This window comes from Penicillium cinerascens (assembly GCF_028974065.1).
Source record: "Penicillium cinerascens strain IBT 15544 chromosome Unknown contig_16_segment0_segment0, whole genome shotgun sequence".
NCBI lineage: Eukaryota > Fungi > Ascomycota > Eurotiomycetes > Eurotiales > Aspergillaceae > Penicillium > Penicillium cinerascens.
Window position 1 is genome coordinate 603,780 of NW_026695286.1, and position 23,779 is coordinate 627,558.

The window sequence follows — 23,779 nt, forward strand, 5'->3', positions numbered from 1 at the left end:
ATTCTTGGATACCTATCTCTCCACTACGGAGAATATGGGCACCACGGTGGTGATATATCAACGACATCATAACACCCTGCAACAGTGAATCCTAAACAGCTGCACATAATCAAGCTTGTCCATTGTCACAGCTCAAAACCCTGTCATAAACAAAGATCAGACTTCCCAAGTACTCTCTACCTACAAACCAGACCGACCCATTGAGCCATCCACCTTCACATGCTCCCCTTCCTATTCCATCCGGCTCCATTAAACCGACGCCCGCGAACCACCGACCCCACGGCAATGGCCCTTCCAACTTGAGGTACCGACGCCCTACACCTCAATCGCCAAACCATCACCTCCCCAAATGACCGACAACAACAAGCCGGAGAACACGCGGGGTTCCCGCACATCTGACACCCGCTCGGATGACGCCACAGCCACGGCCGAATCTCAACAACCCTCACTTACAAACCGAGTCCACCGCTCCGCAGCCGGACTTGCACGCGCGCTCGCCTCCAGCACTTCAAATGCCGCGCAGACACTAGCATCCGCGACTGAGGGTAAGACGGCCGGACCGTCCGCAGGAGCAGGAGCAGGAGCAGGACACCTATCCAGCGGATCCGTAGCTCCTCGAGGCGCGGGTTCCGCATCCTCGAGATCAGGACCAAGCGAAACATTCCGCGAGGCGCCAGCTACAACAGTACAGGGCGGGTTCACGATACCAGCGCTTAGCGAGGAGGAGTTCCAGCAAGGGTATACACTCGATCCGCAGCATGCGACAGCGAATACCCACACGGATACATCCACACTCGAACCGGCACCGAATGCACGAACAAATCACGACCTAGACCTCCAAACCGAAACAGGCCCCTGGAAAGGCAAACAACGTGCCCATGACCCCATCCAACGCGAGTACAGCACCGCCTGGGAACGCGCACAATCCCACTCCCAATCCCAACCCAGCCAAGCAACATACGAACCAAACGCAAACGACGGCGCAGAGGTGGTAACACTCCTCTCGGATGCGACCTTCGATCCAAACCTCGACCCTAATAATGCAGACTTCGACCTTGATGTATCGCCTGAACCAGAGCCTCTAAGCGCGGAGGAGATTAAGGCGTTGGAGTCGTTTCGGAAGAGCCTTGGTTCCGAGGGACAGACACAGATTGGATCCGAGGGACAGGGACAGGGACGTGGGTTGTCGGGGATGAGTCTCGTTCCGGATATCGATACATTCCTAGCGCAGGATACATCGTCGGATGTAGGGGCGTTGCGGGATAGTGTATTGGAACACCTCCCTGGGGCGAGTGATTGGGTGGGTGTGCAGGATAGGTATCATGATGAGGTGTGGGGGTATTTACGGCCTGCGTTGGAGGCTGCGAAGGCGGAGATGGAGGAGGGTGGTGGAGGAGAGGGACAGGGACACGAGGAAGGGCCTGCTGTTAGGAGGTTGAGGATGATTTTGGAGCATATGCGTTGAGGATTATAGATACTCTGGATCAGTTGATTTACCTAGAATATTGCATTTAGATACGGAATCGCATGCGTTGAAACATGGATAAAGAGGGTACAGAAGATCGGACTGGATGATCTATGGTATTTGAGTCAATGGTTGATCCAATACCCTACCTAGTAATGCACTGCAACACTAGGTCTACTTAGCGCCAAAACTACAATGGTAAACAAAGCACAGTCTAACTTGATCAAATTTAGTTATATGTTACACGACGACCAAAGCCTCGGCAGTCTCTGAGAGCCGCGGCTTATATCACGTAAAACCTTCGTGGCATGCACCATAGACAAGAGCAAAAGAGGGGTATGTAGAGAAACAGAAGGCACCGGACCGATTACAGCTCCAGGCTGGGAGTCTGGCCCTTGACGCGGCCGATGACGATGTGGCCAGCGTACTTGGGAATGACCTCGTCGTCGTGGAGCATGGCGAATTCTATATATGTATTAGTAATGTCTCAAAATATAAGAGGTTCCCAGGATTGTTAGTCTGGGGTAAATGGAGAAAACTCACCCTCGGTAGCATCACGGCCCATGAAGTTGAACAGGGCGTTGGCACCGCCGGGGTGCTCATCGAGCCAGTTGGTCACATCGAGGACGATGCCCTTGACAACGATCCAGAGGTCCTCTTTCTTGTTGTGCTTGGCGACTTCCTCCATGGTGTACTCCTTCTCGGGAATCTTGAAGTTGGCAGGGTCCGGCTTGGACTGTTTGGCGGCTGGGGAGGCGCTGGAGGCGGGGGCATCGACGGCAGAGGACGAGGCGCCGGGGGCGGCAGCCACGGTGGGCTGGGAGCCGGCGGCGGCACCGCCCCACTCGACGGAGATCTTGCCGGGGGTGGAGGGGTCGATGTGCAGCGAGATCTGGCCCAGACGCTGCTGGGCGTTGGAGCCGCCGCTGATCAGCTTCTTGAACAGGTGCTGGCTGGCGGAATCACCAGCGACACGGCCGTAGACGACACAGCCCAGCAGGGAGGAACCACCGAGACGGTTGGCACCGTGGACACCGCCGGCCAGCTCACCGCAAGCGTAGAGGCCGTCGAAGGGCTGCTTCTCGGAGTTGAGGACCTGGGCGTGCTCGTTGATCTCGATACCTCCCATGGTGAAGTGGAGGACGGGCTCCATGACAGCGACGTGGAACTCGTCGTTGACGTCGAAGGGCATGTTGTGGAAGAAGCGCTTGTTCCAGGGGTCCTTCTTCTTGCCGTCGGCAATGAGGTTGTACTCGTCGAAGGTCTTCTTGAGAGCAGCGTCGCCGCAGCCAATCTCCTTGGCGAGCTCCTTGCCGCTCATCTTCTTCATGAGACCACGGCCGGAGTAGTGGCGGGTGTGGAAGTCGAGAACCTTGGAGGCCTTGCTGTTCAGCACCAGGCGAATGGGCCACTTGCCCTTCTCCTTCTCCTTCCACATCTGGCCGGACACGTAGTCACGGTGGCCCAGCTCGTCGGAGAAGCGCTGGCCGTCCGAGTTCAGCAGCAGACCACCCTCACCACGGAGGGCCTCGGCAGCCAGGAACTTGAACTTGGCCTGCGGATCCTTGGGGTCGACCAGACCGGTCGGGTGGACCTGGACCTTGTCCATGTCGATGCCGTTGGCACCGATCTCCATCAGCATCTTCTGACCGTCACCAGTAGCGTGGGTGCCGTTGGTGGAGGACAGGCCGAAGGTGTCGGGACGGTGCTTCTTGAGCAAAGAAGTATCGCCAAAGTCAGCGGCGTAACCGCCGGTAGCCAGAACGACGATACCGTCGACGGACTTGGACTCACCGTTCAGAGAGTAGGTAACACCGGTAACGTTGTTACCGTTCTTGTTAACGCTGGTGACGTTGGCCTTCTTGACGATCTGGACGCGGTCGGGCTCGGCGTCGGCGAGCTCCTCAAGGCGCTGCATCAAGGCATAGGTGATAGCCATGCCGGGGAACTTGGCATCGTGACCACGGTGTGTGCGGGGGTGGGTGTGGCCACCCAGACGGGAAACAAGAGTGAGGTCGAGGTTGAAGACGTCCTGCAGCCACTCGACGGCAGCGGCGGACTTGTAGGTAAGGACCTTGATCAGTTCGGGGCGGGCCTTGTCACGAGCGGACTTGAGGGTGTCGTCGTAGAACTGCTTGACACTGTCTTTGATGCCGAGCTCGGTCTGGGTGCGAGTGAGCGCACCGTTAATGCCGGAGGTGGCCTTGGTGGAGTTTCCACCGAAGAAGGCTGGTAATGGTTAGCGCCGTGCATCAGGATATATGCCACCAAGTGGTTTAACATACCCTGCTTGTCCAGAACGAGGACATTGCCACCGTTCAGGTAGACGGTATGAGCGGCACTGAGGCCAGACACTGGGAAGTAAGGTCAGCCGAGATGCCGAAAGAGAGACGCGGGGAAGAGAAACTTACATCCACCGCCGACCACAATGACTTGAGGTGCTGCCATGTTGGATAATGTGTGAAAGGAAGGGGATAAATGTGAAGCAAAAGAGGGGAGAAAGTGACGGGAGGCCAAGGTTCTTATGGGGGATCCGGGGGAAGGCTCACCCAGGCTCAGAAGCCGACCAGCTATCGGCCGAGGCACAAACGTGGGGGGATGTTCAACAGGTTGGCTCTGGGTCCAATGGGAAAGGTGGAGCTCATTTATTAATTGCAGCGCGTTGGTTTGCTCCGATCGGTCTGGTTGTGAAAGACAAAACCTGGGGAAAAGGGAGTATCACATGTGTTATTCGTATGATCATGCTACAACTACCATCTTCACATGCACCCTGCAGCCCACGTCATGGCTCCATTCCAGCTCGTGGTAGGGGCGACCGGAAGGGAGGCAGAACTGCAGCAGAAAACTTGGGAGGTTTCTCACTTCCTATGGCAGTTCGGAATTCGGAACTAGGAGTTTCTGCAGAACAATACAAGCGGGTTCTCGGTCTGAAGAGAATCGCCCGGAGCCAGCTGTACCGTTAGCCTCGGGAGAGCAGGGCCGAGAGCAGCTATCCGAGACCACTGCAACAGCGGGTACAAGATCACACCACACTCACAATTCAGACGTATAGCTACCTGCTAGGATATATAGAAGGTATAGAAAGCGACTGGATCCGTCAAATATAGATCTAGTATGGAGTACACTCCCAAAGGACCCAAACCGCGCGATCTCGCAACTGAAAGAAGAAAAAGCAGTCGCCGACCGCTGACCTTTGAGCCCCACTGATTGGTGGAACAACTAGCGGCGGGTGAGGTAATCCGGGGATGGAACTTGCCCTGGTGGGACCGGTGACGTCGTCGGTAGTTGCTCAATTGCCGACGGAATTCTATTTCAGATGACTGTTGAAAAGTACAAAATGGCCGCGTTTTCCCCCGGGTGATCCAGTTCATGCTGCCCGATGTGGCTTTAATTGACTGCGAATGCTCGGTGTGCAGTCTGCCAGTTCCCGGACTCGGGTTAATGCTCCCCGAGTGTTCTCGCCCGAGAGACCGGGATCTGGAATTGCATCTAGGTTGGCATATAGCCGATAGATTCCGCACGTTCAAGGAAGAATTTGATATTTGATCAATTTATGGAACCCAATGACTCTTTCCAGATCCTGTCGTATTCACCATGACCCAGATTTAGAGCTCCAGTCCAGTGCCGTGTCAGATCGCTCCCAAGAGATCCCACCCATCTACAAGAGAATAACAAGACCTAAAAAAGATTATATCCACTTTAATTATGGTTATAAAAAAGCCATATCAGCCAATTCGGCCCAAAATCCAACGCTGCACAATGCATCAACTCGTACCCGAACATCAAGCTTAATCCATCCAAGTCACACTCTTAGTCGACAAGAATTCATTCAATCCCTCCGCCGCATTAAATCGTCCCCAACCACTATTCTTCACACCACCATGCGGAAGAACAGGCTCATCATGGATCGTCATGCTATTAACATGAACAGCCCTGCACTGAATTAGCATCGAACAAGCCACAAATGGAAATCGAAAAATAGCTTACCCAGATTGGATCTTCTTGGCCATCGCCAAGCCCCTGCGCAGATCCTCCGTAAACACAGATGCCGAGAGTCCGTACCCACTGCTATTCGCTAGACGAATCGCTTCGTCTTCGGTCTCGAAGACCATGCACGCAGCTACTGAGGCAAATGCCTCTTCCTGCCACACGGCCATGTCTTCTTTCACGCCGCCCAGAATGACCGGGGCTAGGCGCACGCCTGCATCCCTAGGAACCTTGGTCTCGGCGGGGCAGGAAATAAAGTGCGCACCTGACGCTACAGCGCTGAAGATCAGTGTTTCGACGCGGATTTTGGAGGCGGTGTTGACCAGGGTGGGGGGCAGAGCGGAGGCGTCTGCGCCGGTGGCTAGAGCGGTTCTCAGGGCTTCGGTGAAGGCTGGTGCGATGGACGAGTGGACAAGGATGCGGTCTGTGGCCATGCAAATTTGACCGGACTGGTAAAAGACACTAACGTTAGATAACCAGAGGCAGATAATCTCGGGATATACTCACATTCAAGAAGGCGCCGGCGAGCACGCCTTGCACGGCGGTTGTCAAGTCGGCATCGGCACAGACAATGGAGCTGTTCTTCCCGCCCAGTTCCATCAAACACGGCTTCAGGTTCTGGCCGCACGACCGCGCAATCTTGCGGCCTACAGCTGTGCTGCCGGTGAAGTTGATCTTGCGCACGGCGGGGTGCTCGATCATGGTGTTGACTACCTCGGCGGCGTCCTGCGGGCGACAGTGCAGCACATTGAGGCAGCCAGCGGGCAGACCTGCGTCCTCGAAGGCACGGCCAATGGCCCAGTAGCAGCGCGGGGTCAGCTCGGAGGATTTCAGGATGGTGGTGTTGCCAGCAGCGAGGGCGCAAGCGGCAGAGCGGATACCAAAGACGTAGGGCGCGTTCCTGTATGAATTAGCCCCGTACATGCGTAGGAATTGAATAGGATTGACCAAACCTACCACGGCACAATACCAAGAATAACACCCATCGGCTCCTTAAAGACAATAGCACTCTGGCCCTCAGCCTCCACCACAGGCACACTTCCACAGATCGAGGTAATGCGGCCAGCAACGTCGCGCAGCATGCGAATAGCCAGCGGCACAACGAAACCCTGCGAAGTGCCTACATCGGCGCCCATCTCGGTACGCATATACTCAGCATTTTGCTCGAGGCGCTGCTCCAACAATTCCGCGGCCTTGAGCAGGAGATCTCGTCTCACGGTAGGCTTAGTCTGCGACCACGCGGGAAAGGCGGCGTCCGCGGCCTCAACGGCGCGAATGGCATCCTGTGGGGTGGCCGAGGCAGCAGACCAGCAGGCCTGGTTTGTATAGGGGCTAACCACGTCGAAGGTGGAGGAGGTGACCTCCTCCTTGCCATTGATGATCAAGGGCACCGTGGTTACCATTCTGCCGGGGTGATTGTGTGATCACGAGGGGAAGTTGGGGGTTGGAGAGCTGATGGAGATGGATCGAGCCAGATAATCTTGGGCCTACTTTGCCCCGCTACGAATTAGGACAGTTGGCTGACTGGCCGAGAAGCATGCATGGATCAGTTGTGAACAATGGGGTGGGGAGGCAGATCGTTCCCTAGAACTGGTAGAGAATCGTTTACTCACTGCTTACGAGGTACTCAGATGTTCACGCATATCATGAAGAACTAGGCATCGTTATGGAACAAGTTCCCACACACTATTTGTATATCAACCCTAGAACTCCTCACCCAGAGCCGTGGAACGAAAGACCCCGCGGTTGCATTCCGTGGGTGGCATGCGGCTGAGGCCCCTTAGACGGAACGGCGGAGAGATTTCAATGTCCGATTTTATACTCTTGTTCATCGAATTTTCCCAATAAATGGCATCTGCAGGATGATCACAGTGATCTACCACTTTTTCCTACGTCGACTTAAGGCCCGGAGATATGCGCAAAGTCTGTGATTTTCCAATAGTGTGCCCCACTCACGGCGCTCATTCTATTTTCTATTTTCTGCGCCTGTGTATCTGAGGCCCCGAGGTCCACTTTTCCCGAGGGCTGTTTTGATCCATCACTTCTAAACTCCGACAATAATTACCGCTTAGGATCAACCGATCATATAGTTGTCGCTCAAGCCTCGAAGGTGTGTCCAGAGTTCTATTTTAGAATATTCTCCAGCACGGCCCTTGCCACCCTCATTAGACCCGGTGAGGTGTTGAATAACCTACTTGGCATTCGATAGTGTGTGCCGTTGTCGTGGTTCGTTCACGCGAGTTTGACTGCACTACTGGCATGCGATCTGCAATGACAGGTTTGTCAATCATGATTCGGTCTACGTCCCCAGTGCCCCGCGAGTATCACACGCGACCTGTACAACCCGGCATTATCTTACATTCGGATTGATCTATCGAGATTCCAAATGGATACATCTTCCGCAGATAACCTTCTTTTTCTTTGAATAAACTTTCCATTCTACATCACATCGAGGAGTATGCATACGCTACCTCAAGGTGAGTGAATACTGGCACACCGATGATCGAAGCCCTAACTTCCCGATCAGCTGAAGAACCCACCGCCCCATCTAACCAAAGAAACGGGACCCATCAACTCAGCCCTAACTAGCTGGACAGTCGAATCGGGCCCCGCCGTCAATAATCGTGTGTCAATGCCTATCCGCACTGCCGTAGCCTTCCTTTCCGAGCAATGATAGACAGCACTAATACCGGCGAACCAGAGAAAAGCAGTGCCGGACGATGTCATGCCCTGCTGTGCCTGACTCGACCGGCCCTTTACTGGCTGTAACCTAATCGGCCGACCAGAAAACAGAAAATCAATAGTGGCCTCCGCTCTATTGTGGGTAAGCCCCATGTACATTGCCGGCCTGGGAAAATGGCCTGTAAGATGCAGCTGGAGTCCGCGAATGATGAACCGCGTTGATGGATAATAGTGGAGGCAATCAATAATTTGAGAGCCGTCCAAGGTTCCCCGGCAGATGCATATTCATGTGGTCTTATATGTGTGGAGGATACCCTCGCCAAGTGATCGACCCCAGGTGTTTCGTTCTTTTTGTCTGCCTCTTATAAATCTCTTGGACTTTGGTTTGTGGTTCGCTTCGATAATAATCATAATGGATGCGACTGCGAGAGGCTGGCAGATGATCGAGATCGTTACGGTCTTGGTCGCTCTCTGCTTCATTTCGGTGGTGATGCGAGTGGTGGCTCGCCTGCAGAGGAGAGTCGGGCTCGGCGTGGATGACTATCTTAGTATCGTGTCGATGGTATTGATGACTGCTATGTTAATTGAACTGTGTCTATGTGAGTGTGCACATGATTCCTGTTGGATATCATTACTGACTGTTCCAGGGTGTACAATTGGAGGCAATGGCGCCCATGTCAAGACACTAGATGCCGAGACCATGATGAACTACTGGAAGGTATGTATTCACTCACCGATGGCACTACCTGAATTCTAACCGGAGTAGATCTTCCTGGCCAACCAATTCACATACTTCGTCCTCTGCCCTGCCATCAAGATCTCCATCATCTGCTTCTACCGCCGCGTCTTCACAACCCCGAAGTTCCGCACCTTTACCTTCGGTCTGAACTGCCTCATCGGTGCCTGGGGCCTCGTCATCTTCCTCGCTTGTGCCGGCCAATGCCGTCCACTCCGCGCATACTGGGACACCAGCGTGAAAGGCACATGCTTCGACGCGAACGAGTTCTTTATCGTCAACCAGGCCTTCAACGTCCTCATGGACTTTATAATCCTCGTCCTTCCAATCCCAATGATCTGGGGCCTCCACCGCGCCTGGCAAGACAAGCTTGCTCTAAATGGCGTCTTCGCCCTCGGCACATTTGTCTGCTTCGCAAGCATCTACCGCATCGTGGTCCTCTTCTGGATCAGCCCGGTTGATCCAACCTACACAGTCTACCAAGCAACCCTCTGGACGCACATCGAGCCCTCCGTCGGCCTAATCTGCTCCTGTCTCCCAATCATCCGCGGTCTATTCCCAGCCCTAAAACTCAAGAACCGTTCGAACCGCAACCAAGGCCCATACTACATCAACACGGATATCAGCCAGTCCAACATGGTCTCCAAGTGTAGTCCGCGCTTGCCGGATCTGGATTACATGAAGATGGAAGGGGGCATGTACGGCATGACTGGCGAGAGGACTAATGGTCATTTCCTGGGTGATGATTTGCACCCACTTAATATCAAGGTGCAGACTGATATTGCAATTACCCCAGATAATGATTCGATCTCATCTTCTATGCGCCAGGCTCCTCACTGAGGAGTGTTCTGAGCCAATCTCATGCCGATATGATGTGATGATTTATTTGATGGACTTGTGGAGCGGCCCCACTGGATGGGTTCTGCACTTTTGTTCAGGGCCGTGCTGGGTTTCATATCCACAATCATGGGTTAGAGGGTCTTTTCGGCCCACATGAGACTGAAAAGAAAGGAATACATTTCCAACTCCGAATCTTTTCTTGGCTGGCCAATCTCCATCACGAATAATTCACCGCTAATTGGCGCTATAGTCCTTAATATATTTGGGGAGAATCCAACGTACGGTGGATAGGGGCTTCTGACTTGAAAACTAGTTAAGGAGTCTCGTCTCTATGATAGATGTTCCTAAAGAGTAGTTATAATACTGGGCACTCTATAACGGGACTTAGGTAACGCTTGATCGATCCTGATCTTCCTTTGAGGTGTTAAATTAGCTAGAGTAATACCCGCGGAGCATAGGCAATGATTGGAGTTTTTAGTACAAATAGGCCCTCAAGACTTTACCGCAGCGCACTCGCCGCCGTGACCCAGAGCCACTCTGGTGTGATCTTAAGAGCCAGACGCCAGTTGATACCCCATGTTGCCGAAAAAGCCCCGCATCTCTTGAGCAAGGGCAACTCGTATTAGAAGTAACCCTGCGATCACATCCGTCCACCTGGTATTTTCTGTTTTTGAATTCGCCTAGAAACGTCAGATAATGCAACGCAAAACTCCGAAAATACATACATACCAAAGCAGAAGCATGAGGGAAAAGCGCTCATAGCCCAATTGACCATAGAGTACCTCGTATCCAATCTTGTTGGCTCTGCGATATCTTCGGTGATTTCAGAGCGCAGCATAGAGGCCAAAAGACTAGGAAGCTACCGATAGGAACTTCCATTTCTTCATTGGACTGATCAGTTTCCTGGATCGGCATTGTCTCGAGAATTACAGGGATGGCAGAGCATATGTTTTCCCCCGCCTCTTGGATAAGGCTTGAAATAATTGAGCATTCTCTCGTGTCTTCGTAATTATTGCCTGGGTGAATGAATTTACCAGTCGATAGGAGCAAGTCAGCTGTAATAAGCTGGAGACAAGAGCCATAGCGATGGGAGTGCCCATCAGTATTGAGATTTACCATATCGTGTGAATGAAACAATTCAACACCGGCTCATGCGATGATTGAAACGCCATCAGTACTATCATTTCATCAGAAACCACACTCATAGGGATTACCAACAACGTTGTTCGCGCAGGCCTAGGCAAGTTTTGGTCGACTAGTGACCATATATGTAAGAAAATATTTCATTCTATATTTCTTCTGACAAATTGTGTTTACTCGAAATTAAGAATGGTGCTGAGCTAAAAGACAAGAACAAGAGGAATAGAAACAGCCTGTAGCTCAGTCAAGCTTTTCTTCCAACCACCACGTGAACATCAAAGAAATAATAACAAGGAACATTATGCAAATCACTTAAAATGGCTTCCTTCAGTTCCATGATCTGATCAATAGTTTGCATCTCATCCAGCTTGTCTAAATTCAAAGCCGCAGTTAGAATATGCTGAATTCCAGTAACAACTGTGAGAGTGAGGTTTTCTCGAGTTTCTGGGTTGTCAAGAGTGTAAATCCGTTCTTCACAAGATTCCAATCCACTCTTTTGGAAAGTGCCACAAAGAGCGACGAGACTAGAAAATGTCGATTAGCCCCGCTGATCAGTCTCCGATAAATAATTTACGTAGAAAAGCAAAGTCAAACTTACTTTGGTGTTTTCCCAGCAGAGATCATAGTCCTTTGGATTAAGTCGATTCCATGTTGTGCATTAGTGGCTCGTTTCCCCTCGGGTACTCCTTTGACTACAACCTCATGTGCGGCACAGTCGACCCATTGTAAATAACCCCCTGGCTCTGTTCAAATTTAGCTTAGGTTCTGAATCAACGGGCATTGATCTGGGGGAGTTCGCACTGAGAAGCGTGATAATATTTCGCACGGCAACCTCCCACTCATTAGAAGATAAAGCCGCAATCATCACCCGAACATTGGCGACATCATATTTCCCTAGATATTCATCCGGGAATAGCTCAAGGAGGTTTTGATGATGGAAGGAAATATTTTCCTAGCAAGGATACCTTGCTAGGAAACATAGTGTCTGATAGGTCAAACCCGTCAAGTTGACAGGTACTAGGGAGAACATCTGCAAGCTCACGTAGCCATATTCTTAGGAATTATGTCAGATACTTTCTCCTTTCCGATGGATTCGCTACCAACCCAGTCCCTGTGCCAACATCTGCAATACGCATATGATCATGCGTTTTGATGGCTGGATGAAGCAGGTACCCAATATTGGCTTGCCAGGCTTTAAATTGCATCTCCAATCTATGGTTATGGCAATTATTAGCAATTAATAAAAAAGAAAACGATGTTTAGGCCTTCAGAACAATTACTAGCGTAATACTAACGTACCTTTCGCTTTCGGCCATATTTCTGACCAGCAGATATTCACCCCGAGATTGCGGTTTGTTGGTCATTTTCAGACGTTGAAAAGGAAATTGAATTCGACAATTGATGCAAATTGATTATATGCCAAGTTCCTGGCGGGGATTATTAGCTATTTATAGTGTGAGAACACATTAGTGCCAAATAGGCTTACTAGAACTGAAACGTGGGCCAGTAGTGAACAAAGGTGACACTCAACCCCCCCTCCTTCACACGATCATTTGTAAGCTGATGATCAGCGGTGTGCCAGCAAGTTCTGAAAACTTAAAAGGGAAGCGAGTAAGTCTCTTCTCGAGAGGGGTTTCCTCGGGAAGTGATTGCCTTGTGGTGTTAGCCCTTGATACTTTTGGGACTTTTTACTGAGTGGGTGATAAAGCTATACACACTTATCTTTGGCTATGGACCGAACATCGGGGTCGTAGTTTCAAAAGATTTCGCAACCCCTGGCTACAAACTCGGTGTAATATCACTCTCAGACAAGTCTTCCAGCACTGCGAAGGACTATCTTCAGATCAAAGCGGCCCTCTCGGTCTCATCCTCGGTCGAAGGCATATTTACAAGGGTCATCGAAGAACTTGGGCACCCTAGGGTTGGGGCATACAATGGTTATTTCTTAGTGCTCCTTAGCTCTACTGCCATACCCTTTTGGAAACAGACGAAGCCCAGTGTTGGTTCTCTTATGCTTCAGTTTACGAGAATTTGCGAACCGAACCGTAGGCCCCCAACCAGGGTCTATCCCAGCTAGTGTCTACCTTCTGGGCCTATGATAACGCTATACTGAAGTTGGCTACTGAGCACGCAAATGGACATATAAGTAGCATCAATTCGTAGAGGTATCATCATATCAAATATGTATCAATGCACCATTTGACTTGTAGCGAAGTCCTAAAACGTGGTAAGTATTGATCGTGAGTGAAGAAAAGGGTCATCATACCGGGAACTGTTCAGTGATACTAGCTGCCACCCGTTCGACATCCTCAGCAAGTTCCTGCACGCCCAGATCCCATTGACGAAGACTCGCGCCAGTCGCACCAGTCGACCCAGCAGCCTCGGTGTCGAATGTGATTATTCCATCAATCTGGTCAATCTGTCCGCTGAGACGGCCTTGTTCGACCATCTGAGCAGCGTAATCCTGTGCCTTCTCGCCAGCGGACATGTCGCTCGAGTCCTGGAGGCCCAAAATGGAGCCAAGAGCGTCGACGGAGATGTTCATGTAGAGTTTACTCGCAGCTACAAGGTTGTGCTCAATAACTGCCTTGTCGAGAACAGTAGTGCCGTCGGCAGTGACAGCGAGTTGGTGGGGCTGGAGCTTCTTGGAGAAAGCAGCAACTTCGTCGGCATTCAGAAGACGGTCGAGGAACATCTTTTCAAGGATGGAGAACTCATGTACTGACGGAACACGGTCATCCTTGTATAGACGGGAGAGAGTACGCGAACGCTGCGGGCCTGCAGGTGCCAGAACCGCGCAGCGGATAGCAGCCGACAAGGCCGTGAGACGGTCACCCTCATCGACACCCGGAGCAAGACTGACACTGAAGTATTCCTGTGCGGCATCCAAGAACCGCCGACGAGCATCGAGAATCCGCGCCTGCGACAGCTGAAAGTATAGTTTGGCATCGTGGTCCTCAAGCTTGCTGGGCAGATTCTTGATACGATTCAAGAATGCCTCTGCACTGGTCGTGTCGTCGTCCTCCAGGTAATACCGCACGATACGGATCCAAAGTCGAGCCTTGGCTGAATCGGAGACCAGCCGCTGCGAGCTGTCGATATTAATCCCCGACAGCGCTCGCGCCGCGGCGGTATATTCTTCCTCTGACTCGTAGGCCTCTGCCAAGATCTCACGGATCTGCGAGTCTTGCTCTTCCACCGAAGTGGCGCGAGATTGAAGCAAATTGACAGCGTGTTGACCAACTTTGATCTTGACATGCGGGTCGAAGTTACGGAGGACGGTGATGAAGGAATCGAGGAGGGGTCGTGTTGCGACGATGCTGACATCTTCGTTAAGGATCGAATCGAGGTAGTAGACTATATCTTGGGCGAGCTCATCGCCAGATGAGCTAGCCACGATGTCATTGAGAAGGTCGTTGTATTGTTGGAGCTTGGTTGGCTGGTGGGGTGTGGCTTCGATGGACGCAAGGGCCGAGGTAACCTTCGGAGACGCCATGGTGATATTGTGTAGCTGGAGATAAGATAAGACAGTGGAAGCCGTCGGCTGGCAGACTCCAGACTCCAAACGCGATGATGTCGGAGTGAGGAGCGGTGGGTTGGGGACAAGAGATGTCGACTTATCGATAAGGGCGGAGAACGGCTGAGTATAGCGCCGAGTCTTCGTCACAACGTGTGTTAGGGAGAATAATTAGAGAAAAGCAGAACAGCTTTCTGCTTGCAGAAGAAAGGTATACCAGTCAAATAAGGAACCGTACCATAAGGAGCAAATTTCACTAATTAGAGTCCTTCCGAAGTACTCATCATTATACAATCTACATTGTCCGGCCTAGCTTTGGCATTTCCAGTTATCCATGGCCAAAAGTGACTTGAATCATCTTCCAAATATTTATAAAATGCAGATTTCTCATTTAAATCCTTAGATAACAACCTGCGCTTGTCGTGGATGCATCCCTGGTGAAGTCATCCAAAGAGCCGCCGCTCACCGCCCTGGGATGATCCAGGCCAGTAGCTTCACCCGCGTGTGGCGCACCTTCAACTTCGACCGTTGTCGTCCCATTCACCAGTCGTCGGTCTCTCCATACCTTTTTCGCAGTCGCGTACGCTATTTCTTTTGTCTCGACACACCACGACCACTTCACCCGCCTCATTCCACCATCATGGCCCAGGTGAAGCCCGATCCGGATGCTATGTACATCAAAGATGACCCCGACAGCAAGGACACAGTGCTGGCAGACCTGGACGATGATGATCTCTACGAAGACGCTGGAGACTTAGACTTTACGATGGCAGCGCAAAACGTGTGGATATCTCGCCTGCCTCGGCAGTTGTGGGACCACTGGTCGCAACTGGACGATGACGAAGAAATTGAGATCGGGACAGTCAGGATAGAAGGAGACGTCAATGATCTCAAGAGGGTAAGACTCAAGTTGTATCCCCAGCTTCATCTCCAGGATTCTGACAGTCTTCTCAACCTAAGGTTAGCTTGCGGCTTCACGAGCGCCCCGATAATCAAGACATCCCCAAAGACTACACCCTGCAACAACAAACGATCAACACTGTAAACGCCTCGCACATGACACAAAATACGTTCGTTTTCACAGAAAAAGACATTCCGGGCGCAGAAAATCGAATGGCGACGTTTGGCGAGAACCGATCAGCTTTGTACGAAGCCATGAAGCGCGAGACTCGGAGGAGAGAGCAGGGCAAAAGATGGGAGCCATACGTGCGGAAGACTGTACCAAGTATGTGTCACTGAATCAGCAAGCTTTAGGTGCATTGACTTACAGTTTCCAGAACACACGGCACTTATCGGTCAGGTCAGCGAGGAGTTCAATTGTTTGCCGGTGGAAAACGAGGAATTCCGACGGATCTCCGAACAGCGGGCCCTGGAGGCTCTGAAGCCGAAGAAAGAAACCGTCTTTATCGACAAGATTCCTGGAAAGTTCTTGCAGAATCGCCATGCACTACCCGTGGAAAAGAACACCTTCGTTGTATGTTTTGCCAACATCGTATCCTCCAGCCTGTGTCAACTTACTTACATCTCTACAGCAAACGACCAAGCCTTCCAAGGCCAAAGCACAGGAGAACAAGTCTACACGTATGCCTCAGAACGAGCTGCTGGACCGCATCTTCGACTGCTTCCGCCAGTTCCAGTACTGGCCATTTAAGACCCTCAAAGCAAAGCTTCAGCAACCTGAGGCATATCTCAAGGAGACTCTTGAAATGGTCGCGCACTTGGTTAAATCTGGAGACTTTGCCATGACATGGGAGTTGAAGCCGGAGGCGCAGCAGAGTAACTACGCTATGATGGCGGCGTATGGTGATGCCAAAGCCGAGTTGCCACCCGGATTTGACGATGCCTCGGAAGATGACCCAAATGCTTCTGGCGTTGACGATGTTAATTTTGAACATGTCCCTTGAGCTATCACTATTTGTACTAGATTAAGCTACCACCATTAATGCACATGCTGCGCGGGGTTTTTTTTTCTTTGTTCGTGATTATTTGATTTTCTTCGATTACAAAGCTATCAGGCTAATTTTCGTTGCGTGCGAGGATCTTCTGGATCTTGTATTAGCTCTTCAAGTCACCCAGGTGTAGACTTGATGGTAGATAAACCTCGGCGCTAAGTGGCCTCTGAATTTGGACAAACATCCAGCGTAAGACGGTATCAACCCCCAACCAAAAAGCAAGGACAGAGCGTAGTATGCCTCTCATGGAATAATCTAGTGTGCATCCGCTTTCTTTCACTTTCTTTGTCTTTCTACCAATGCCATTCGATATCGACGCGCCGAGTCTATATCACGTGACGTGATACGCCACCGGCGGGTAAATGCGCTACTCCGTCATCCACAGCTTTCACTGTATCGGGCAGACCTTACGTTCTCCAACTTAGGTCTTATTGTCTGCCTGTCGCTCGACAAGCTTCAGACTTATTTGCCTTCCATTCACTAACCCACTTTAACACCAGCAAGCCCCCATGACAGAAAACGATGATTTATTGGCCAAGATTGGTCAGCTTGCAGGTAAAGCACTCGATCTCCGTTTTCTCTCAGCAGTCTTCTCACAGAGCCCAGGTCAAATCAACAGGCATAAGACCCAGGGAAACCAGCCGCACCAACCTTCCTCACACCAGTCCCAATATGTCTCGCGTCATGCTCCTGCCCATCAAGGATGGGCTCCCTACTCCCGAGGCAGAGGCCGCCGCCCTGCAGCTCCGCACCGGCATCGCACACTGGTTTTGAACAACGGAGGCTCGGGCTCAAATGCTAGCGGTACTTCCTCCCCGGGCGCCACAAGTGACAACGATGGTGAAACGCGTCCGACCCCGACCTCGACCGGATGGATTGCGAAGCGCGATCGGCACATGCAGCTGATCAACTCTGCTGTCTACGACAAAGAAACCCAAGCTAGAGCCAAGGCTATGGAAGAGACTCGCAAGCTCAAGGCACAGCGACGCACTCAACGGGAACAGGCAAAGGTTCTCCGGTATGCTCAAGGCTCTACAGTATCAACGCCTGCGCAACCTTCCGCCGATCACCAAATTCTTGTCAATGATGTCCCATTCAAGATAATGCGCGGAGGAAGCAAGCTAGTTCGAGTATCAAGTATGTGCCCTTCGCTGTCCCCATTTTCATTTAATGTTGAGAATCGGCTTACCGTTCAATAGATGACCCGAACAAAGCCAATACCACGCCGAAGCGAGTCACCGTGGCTGGCGTGGCTTTTGTGCGCAGCAAGAACGGCAACCTGCACCGCCTCGGAGCGGTGACATCGAAGAAGTCAGTCTATTTTTTATCTACACCGACCACCACGCTGACAACCCCCAGACAACCAACAGCGGTCAAGAAACGCGACGAGCTGTGCAAAAGATTCACAACGACCGGTATTTTATTTTCCGACGGACCACCACGCTCCGCCCATCTCCTCATCTCATACTAACCACACTCACCCCAGGAACATGTTACAAAGGACCATCATGTCTCTACACCCATGACCCTAACAAAGTGGCGATATGCAAAGACTTCCTCCAAACAGGCCAATGCAGCGCCGGTGAGAGCTGCGATCTATCCCATGAGCCCTCGCCCCACCGCTCCCCAACCTGTATGCATTTCCTTAGAGGCCGGTGCTCGAACCCGGAATGCCGCTACGCACATATTCGTACCACACCCGGCGCCCCGGTATGCCGCGCGTTCGCAACTCTGGGATACTGCGAGAAAGGCGAGTCCTGCGAAGAGCGCCACGTGCACGAGTGTCCAGACTATGCCAACACCGGCGTCTGCCACAAGAAACGATGCAAGTTGCCCCATGTCGACCGCGCCGGTCAAATCCGCAAGGCTGCTGCCGCTGCGGCGAAGACTGAGCGCGATGACGAGTCTGATCCTTCTAGCGAAGACGAAGAGTACGACGCGATTGATTCGGACGACGTTGACTCGGACGAGTTCGACGACGAGCCTGAGCTGATTGGCGGCGAGGATAGCGGCGAAATGTCGCAGCAGCAGGATTTCATCCACTTCTAGTTCGTCTGCCACTGTAGTCGTTGGATAGCATCTTTACCTTTTTTTCGTTTTCGTCCTTTGGCCCTTGTTTACACCTCATGCGGTTCTATGGATCCGATGATACCCCCTGAACATGTTGAGCGCATTTGCCGAGAAAAAAAAAAGTATTATTAGTACATACCTCTATCCCTTTCCTTGGTAACCTCTAATGTAGTGGCTCGTAGGAATCGTAAGGTCTTTAAGGACGAGAGTTTTAGGTAGCTCTGCGCGATGTGTGATAGTGACGAACCTGCAGGAACCGTGTCCTGGTGACGTCCAATGCATCCATGAAGAAATCCCAAGGTGGTAAATCGTGTGACTGGACAACGGCTCGGGATTTCCGTGCGTGTGAATGGTGTCGTCAGCCACTGCCCAAATCGAGACGAAGGTTGTGGACCTCGTGTCTGCGCCAGTCGAGATAGTTTGCGGCAGATGGGGCTTGGCGGTAGGTTTGGCTTCATGCACATGGATGATCCATGCGGGATGTAGGAATGGGTTATCGGGCACGGGATATTGCTTTTTGTCTTTGTTGGATTTGGGTTTCGGGGACTCTTTTCGGGGTGCTGATCGGTGAGTAGTTAGTGGGGTGATGGGTTGACATTGAACCTTCTTTGTACTCGACTCATTCTATACTAACTTTGACTATGGTATGTATATAGATCGCTGGATTTGGGTTGCGCATGTTGTAGGCAATGCAGGTGAGATGAGATGGCATAATATTTACGGAGACGGAAGGTCGTATTTGCCGGGAATATCTTTAGATGTCCTCGGGTTCTCTTCCGCGGGAAGAATGGGTGATGACCAGACTGCTTTCTAGTGTACACTTGAATCAAATCCACGAATTATAGGTCTGTGGCATTGACTATCACCGTTGCCTTCTCATATTAGGGAAGAGATGTATTTGATGTAGGGGTTTGGACTTATTGCGATAATACGTTTGTATGATCTCGAATTCTGTATCTACAAAGGGTGAGACGGACGTTAAGCCGAGATAGGCTTCGAGTGCAGAATGTTCATTTCCAAGCATACTACTCACTGCCTAGAATTTTGCACTGTTATCCTGGAGCCATTCAACTCTGCCTTGACAGAAGGCGTTATTAGGCAGTTGACGTTTGAGATTCAAGTAATGAAGTCTCGGAATACGGGAATCGCCCAGGTATGCCTATCTTCGTCCTTGGGATACAATTCAAATTGGTTATAGTGTCAAGAACAAACGAATCACGATAATTCGAGCAGTTTCATTAACAATTAAACAAATAACCTACACCTCTGTAATGATATCGATAGGAACCTGAAAAAGGTGTACGCGGCGAGGCGGAAAGAATCACAAGCCAGAATCCAGAATCACAGGGAATCTCCTCTGTACTCGTTTACTCGGCCATTCTCACATGAAAGCACGGCGGGAGTAAACAATGAGTCACAAGCCCAGAATACCAAGACTATCAATTATACAACTCATCCGAAGCGATCTACAAAAGAGAACTTTCACAACCCGGGTACAATCCACTCCTGCCCCATCGGTGATACCATCATCACCAATTACCAAGTATTAAAAGCGGAAACGCCATCTCGAATAGGAGGAGGCCCGGGAGCTCCTGATCTAAACAACAGCCCCTCCCAAGAATCCAATCCCGGGTCCTAGAACGCTCCAATTCTCAGACCCGGGCCCATATCATGTGCCCAACAGAGCCGTGCAGACCGGATCAGGCAGGGACCAAAGTGAGGCTGTCTCAATATCCGTTTAGCTGAGCGTTTCAGAGCGGTTGGGCAACGAGCGCGAACCGTGTTTTGTTTGGGTGGAGCGGTGGAGGGTCCTGTCATGGCGGGTCTTGCTTGATGATCATGGTTTCTTCGTGAGTCATTCTAACGGTTTACTTTGAACTGTGAACTCAGCATTTCAAGTTATTGGATACTATTTGGGCAATGTATGGTTTAATAAGTGATGAAATGATGAACTGAAAAGACAGTATACACGATAAGACGACCACCATACAAAATCAAAACAAGATCACGAGGAGAGTATCGTCATTCGACGAGTACCTCAGCGGTACCTCCCTTCCTGGGCTCAGGCTATTCAGCTCAGTCATGACTAAGTCGAGAAAGTACCGATGCCGGACTGAATCTCAATTGGATAGAAACGGTATATTCACCGCCAGATTCGCCGGCTAGGCTACGGGGAAACCGACCTGGTGACAGGGCCTATCATGGCATCAGGATAGCCGGGCTAAGTATAGATGGCGAACGGACTCAGGGGCTGATGCATCCGGGTGCTGAAGGCAAAGCCTTGGAGTGGATGTCAGGAGACAGGAACAGGCATCGTTGATTCCGTGAGGAGCGGTAAGGGCGATGGGTCGTAGATCGGAAGGATGACAGAAACACACTAGTTGGGTCATAGACCCGATAATACCACTGACGAGTTTTCCAGTACTGTACTCGGTGAGTCTACTGTATTATGGCACTCGTAAGGGTATACCAAGAAGACAAGAGGATGTCATCATCGAGCCCCCGCAGTCGACCTGAGCAAATTATCCCAAAGTTTGCAAATGAAACTGTCACCAGGGAAATCCGGAGAGCGGATTGGTGACAAGAGCTGACGGGCGTCATCCGGAGGGACGAGTGATCAGTGCAGGGCCGTGCATCGTCCTTGGGAACTCGGGGGACTTGGACTTGGGAACTTGGGATCCGTGGAAGAGCGAGTGGGTCACCCGCGGGCCGCACCCGTTCCAGAATCTGAGAATCTCGAGTCACTCCGGTAGTAGTACCACGTTCAAACCCAAACGGGTCGTCACGCCGGGTCGGGGACGATTGGAGGACAAGGCGTCGCAGCAGCACAGACCAGACCGGGGAGGAGTTTCAACCGAGCAGCGATAGCCTATCGATTATCATTATCGATAAGCCCCCCTCAAGTGGGATGGGAGTGGGATATTGGCAGTTCCCGGTATACGTGCAATACCATCCTCGACACCAGGCGGTTAGGAAGAAGATCGGGCTGAGAGCAAAGGTACGAGTCAGGAAAAAAGGGAGGGAGGAAGTGATCAGATGCAAGCGTGCCCAAGGAGAACGGAGCAGCCAATGGTGGGAACACGCTGAGACTGCGGGGAGCCACCGGTTTCCCGCGCAGACCGCCGTAGGTACATATGGTCGATGTACAGGCACTGTACCTGTGGGTACCTGTATACGGTACTCAGTATGGCCCTGGACTCTGTATCTCGTGCCGATGTACTGTGTGGAGTGCACGAGCATGCGCCTACATAGCCTTGCCGTTTCCCCTCTCGGTCTTCCGATCTTGATCTCATCTATCTTCATTTCTATCATCACTTTATCTTCATTCTTCATCTTCATTTCCATCTTGTGTTTTTATTATTCACTATCAAGGCCTCCCCCCCCCCGCCCCACCTTCTCTTCCTACCCACACACCGCCACTTCGCTCTCGCGATGGCAAGATATGCCCAGTTCGACTTCTACCAACAATCCCCATCAGCACTAAACGTACCTGAAGAGGACGAGATGAGCGTGCTGGACGACAAGATCCTCGACCCGACCTCCCCTGGGCTCTCCGATCCCCGCCGCTCATCCTACGACGCCCAAGACGCCTTCTCACATCGGAATTCCGTCTGGTCCAACTATTCCCACGCGAGTTCCGACCAGTCGAGGCCGCACTCTCATCTCGATCATTCCCTTCTGGACTCATCGGGCGCCCATTTCATGCCCGTCGATGGCCCGCAGTCCTATTCACAACAACCCTGGTCTGGATCGCGCACCGCGTCCGGTTCATGTACACCTACCGTTTATGAACATTATCCGCCCGATGCCGAGACGTCCTCTGCGGCGCCCTATTCGGGTGGTGCGGTAGGTCCTGTTGGTTCGATGCCCATGGGTGCGGTGTCGTATCGCAACGGAATGGGGTTCCCGTCTGGCGGGGTCGCCATGTCCCCGCAGTCGAGTCAAGGTTGGATGCCGGCGCCGATGGATCTGACAGATGCGGCCACCCAGTCGAAGGCTGCGCCTTATCGGAACGGCTCACCGTTGACGCTGAGACGGGATGGCATTCGGAAGAAGAACGCCCGCTTCGAGATCCCGGCGGAGCGGACTTTGAGTAATATCGATCATTTGATCAGCCAGTCGAGTAATGATGAGGAGATCAAAGAGCTCAAGCAGCAGAAGCGACTGTTGCGCAACCGACAGGCGGCGTGAGTTTGATATCCTGTGATGAGTTATTTGTTTCGGCTAACCGGTTCATCGTAGGTTGGATTCCCGTCAACGGAAGAAGCTTCACACCGAAAAGCTCGAAGAAGAGAAGAAGCATTTCACTCATACGATCAGCCAGTTGGAGGATATGGTGCAGTCTCTGCAGAAGAGAGAGGCAGACTTGATGCGCGAGAAGGGTGAGTGGATGGCCCAGCAGGGACAGATCACCCAGTACATCGAGGGTCTCCACATGGAAAAGGACGAGATGATCCGTGTACACACCTTGGAGACAGCCGAGCTGCGCAAGAAAAACAATATCCTGATGGAGACTGTCGAGAAACTCGAGCGAGGCGTCAAGCCTGCGTTGGCTGATAGCCACGCAGGCGAGTTTGCCGGCTTCGAGAATCTCAGCATGGAAGGCCATCCGTGGGAGGATTTCACCATGGCCAACGGGCTCTCGATGCCAGAGTCAGCCCCTGTTCCACATCCGTCGCAGTCTCTCTCCAACGAGCGGGGACCGGAAAAGCATCCGTTCAGCTGGAATGCTTTCTACATGTGCCTTCTCTTTGGTGCTTTCATCGCATCCAACAACAGTTCGCTGCCTGGTGGCCGTTCCCTTCCCCAAATGTCGGAAGAGTACCGCGCTGAGTCTGCCAATGTCTTGAAGGCAGTGCTAGCCTCGTCTCCACCGGAGCTCGCCAACCCGGTGGCCCACGCATTATCGGCGTCTGCCGCCGGACCAGACCCAACCACCATGTCCATGGAGATGGGTCATATGGGTCCTGCGCCAACCGGGTCCTCCACCCTGGATGAGTTGCACGATACACTAATCATGCCGACCGAAGAACAAGAGCGTGCTCAGGTGTTTGCCCTTAATGCTGAACAGTACAACTCCCTCACCACCTTCGAGGACGACGACGCTGGGTTCAAGCCCCAGCAGCCCTCCAACCTGCAACAGGCACTGGCAGCCATGCGCAACCATAATGCAGCGCAGCACCGCATGCACGAAGCCTCGACTTCAGGCGTCTACTCTCGCTCACTGATGTGGGACCATGTTCCACAGAAGGTGATCCGCGATTTCCAGCGCATGGTCCAGGAATACGGCGTCAACCCAGTGAAGGAAGAGATGGTCGGCTTCCAGACAACCTGAACGACCCCTTGAAGAACTTGCGACAGATCTTAAGAATCTCTGGTCTTCTACCTTT

The 23,779-nt window shown here is 51.9% G+C and overlaps 9 protein-coding genes across 9 annotated transcripts; 5 read left to right on the forward strand and 4 right to left on the reverse strand.

Moving 5' to 3' along the window:
• Positions 1-349: 349 nt before the first annotated feature.
• Positions 350-1,465, forward strand: N7498_000220 (uncharacterized protein; the record flags this gene model as incomplete). Its single annotated transcript, XM_058447283.1, has 1 exon — positions 350-1,465. The coding sequence occupies one exon, from the start codon at positions 350-352 to the stop codon at positions 1,463-1,465; it is 1,116 nt and encodes a 371-aa protein (XP_058312694.1).
• Positions 1,466-1,832: 367 nt separating this feature from the next.
• osm1 (putative fumarate reductase Osm1) lies at positions 1,833-3,913 on the reverse strand (the record flags this gene model as incomplete). Its single annotated transcript, XM_058447284.1, has 4 exons — positions 1,833-1,930; positions 2,009-3,694; positions 3,751-3,819; positions 3,877-3,913. The coding sequence occupies 4 exons, from the start codon at positions 3,911-3,913 to the stop codon at positions 1,833-1,835; spliced, it is 1,890 nt and encodes a 629-aa protein (XP_058312695.1).
• A 1,340-nt stretch (positions 3,914-5,253) lies between these two features.
• On the reverse strand, positions 5,254-6,855 carry N7498_000222 (aldehyde dehydrogenase; the record flags this gene model as incomplete). Its single annotated transcript, XM_058447285.1, has 4 exons — positions 5,254-5,398; positions 5,453-5,901; positions 5,960-6,353; positions 6,410-6,855. 4 exons carry the CDS (start codon positions 6,853-6,855, stop codon positions 5,254-5,256), a joined length of 1,434 nt encoding a protein of 477 aa, XP_058312696.1.
• A 1,691-nt stretch (positions 6,856-8,546) lies between these two features.
• Positions 8,547-9,710, forward strand: N7498_000223 (uncharacterized protein; the record flags this gene model as incomplete). Its single annotated transcript, XM_058447286.1, has 3 exons — positions 8,547-8,733; positions 8,782-8,852; positions 8,901-9,710. The coding sequence occupies 3 exons, from the start codon at positions 8,547-8,549 to the stop codon at positions 9,708-9,710; spliced, it is 1,068 nt and encodes a 355-aa protein (XP_058312697.1).
• A 1,384-nt stretch (positions 9,711-11,094) lies between these two features.
• N7498_000224 (class I SAM-dependent methyltransferase) lies at positions 11,095-12,214 on the reverse strand (the record flags this gene model as incomplete). The annotated part of the gene is given in 6 exon segments (XM_058447287.1): positions 11,095-11,374; positions 11,449-11,593; positions 11,652-11,802; positions 11,816-11,903; positions 11,925-12,062; positions 12,150-12,214. 6 exon segments carry the CDS (start codon positions 12,212-12,214, stop codon positions 11,095-11,097), a joined length of 867 nt encoding a protein of 288 aa, XP_058312698.1.
• Positions 12,215-13,037: 823 nt separating this feature from the next.
• On the reverse strand, positions 13,038-14,346 carry N7498_000225 (PCI domain-containing protein; the record flags this gene model as incomplete). The annotated part of the gene is made up of 2 exons (XM_058447288.1): positions 13,038-13,067; positions 13,117-14,346. 2 exons carry the CDS (start codon positions 14,344-14,346, stop codon positions 13,038-13,040), a joined length of 1,260 nt encoding a protein of 419 aa, XP_058312699.1.
• Positions 14,347-15,007: 661 nt separating this feature from the next.
• N7498_000226 (transcription factor IIF subunit TFG2) lies at positions 15,008-16,271 on the forward strand (the record flags this gene model as incomplete). Its single annotated transcript, XM_058447289.1, has 4 exons — positions 15,008-15,265; positions 15,328-15,592; positions 15,645-15,841; positions 15,900-16,271. 4 exons carry the CDS (start codon positions 15,008-15,010, stop codon positions 16,269-16,271), a joined length of 1,092 nt encoding a protein of 363 aa, XP_058312700.1.
• A 557-nt stretch (positions 16,272-16,828) lies between these two features.
• Positions 16,829-18,368, forward strand: N7498_000227 (CCCH zinc finger protein; the record flags this gene model as incomplete). The annotated part of the gene is made up of 4 exons (XM_058447290.1): positions 16,829-17,456; positions 17,519-17,630; positions 17,679-17,734; positions 17,806-18,368. 4 exons carry the CDS (start codon positions 16,829-16,831, stop codon positions 18,366-18,368), a joined length of 1,359 nt encoding a protein of 452 aa, XP_058312701.1.
• Positions 18,369-21,821: 3,453 nt separating this feature from the next.
• On the forward strand, positions 21,822-23,724 carry N7498_000228 (putative bZIP transcription factor; the record flags this gene model as incomplete). Its single annotated transcript, XM_058447291.1, has 2 exons — positions 21,822-22,576; positions 22,632-23,724. The coding sequence occupies 2 exons, from the start codon at positions 21,822-21,824 to the stop codon at positions 23,722-23,724; spliced, it is 1,848 nt and encodes a 615-aa protein (XP_058312702.1).
• Positions 23,725-23,779: the final 55 nt, after the last annotated feature.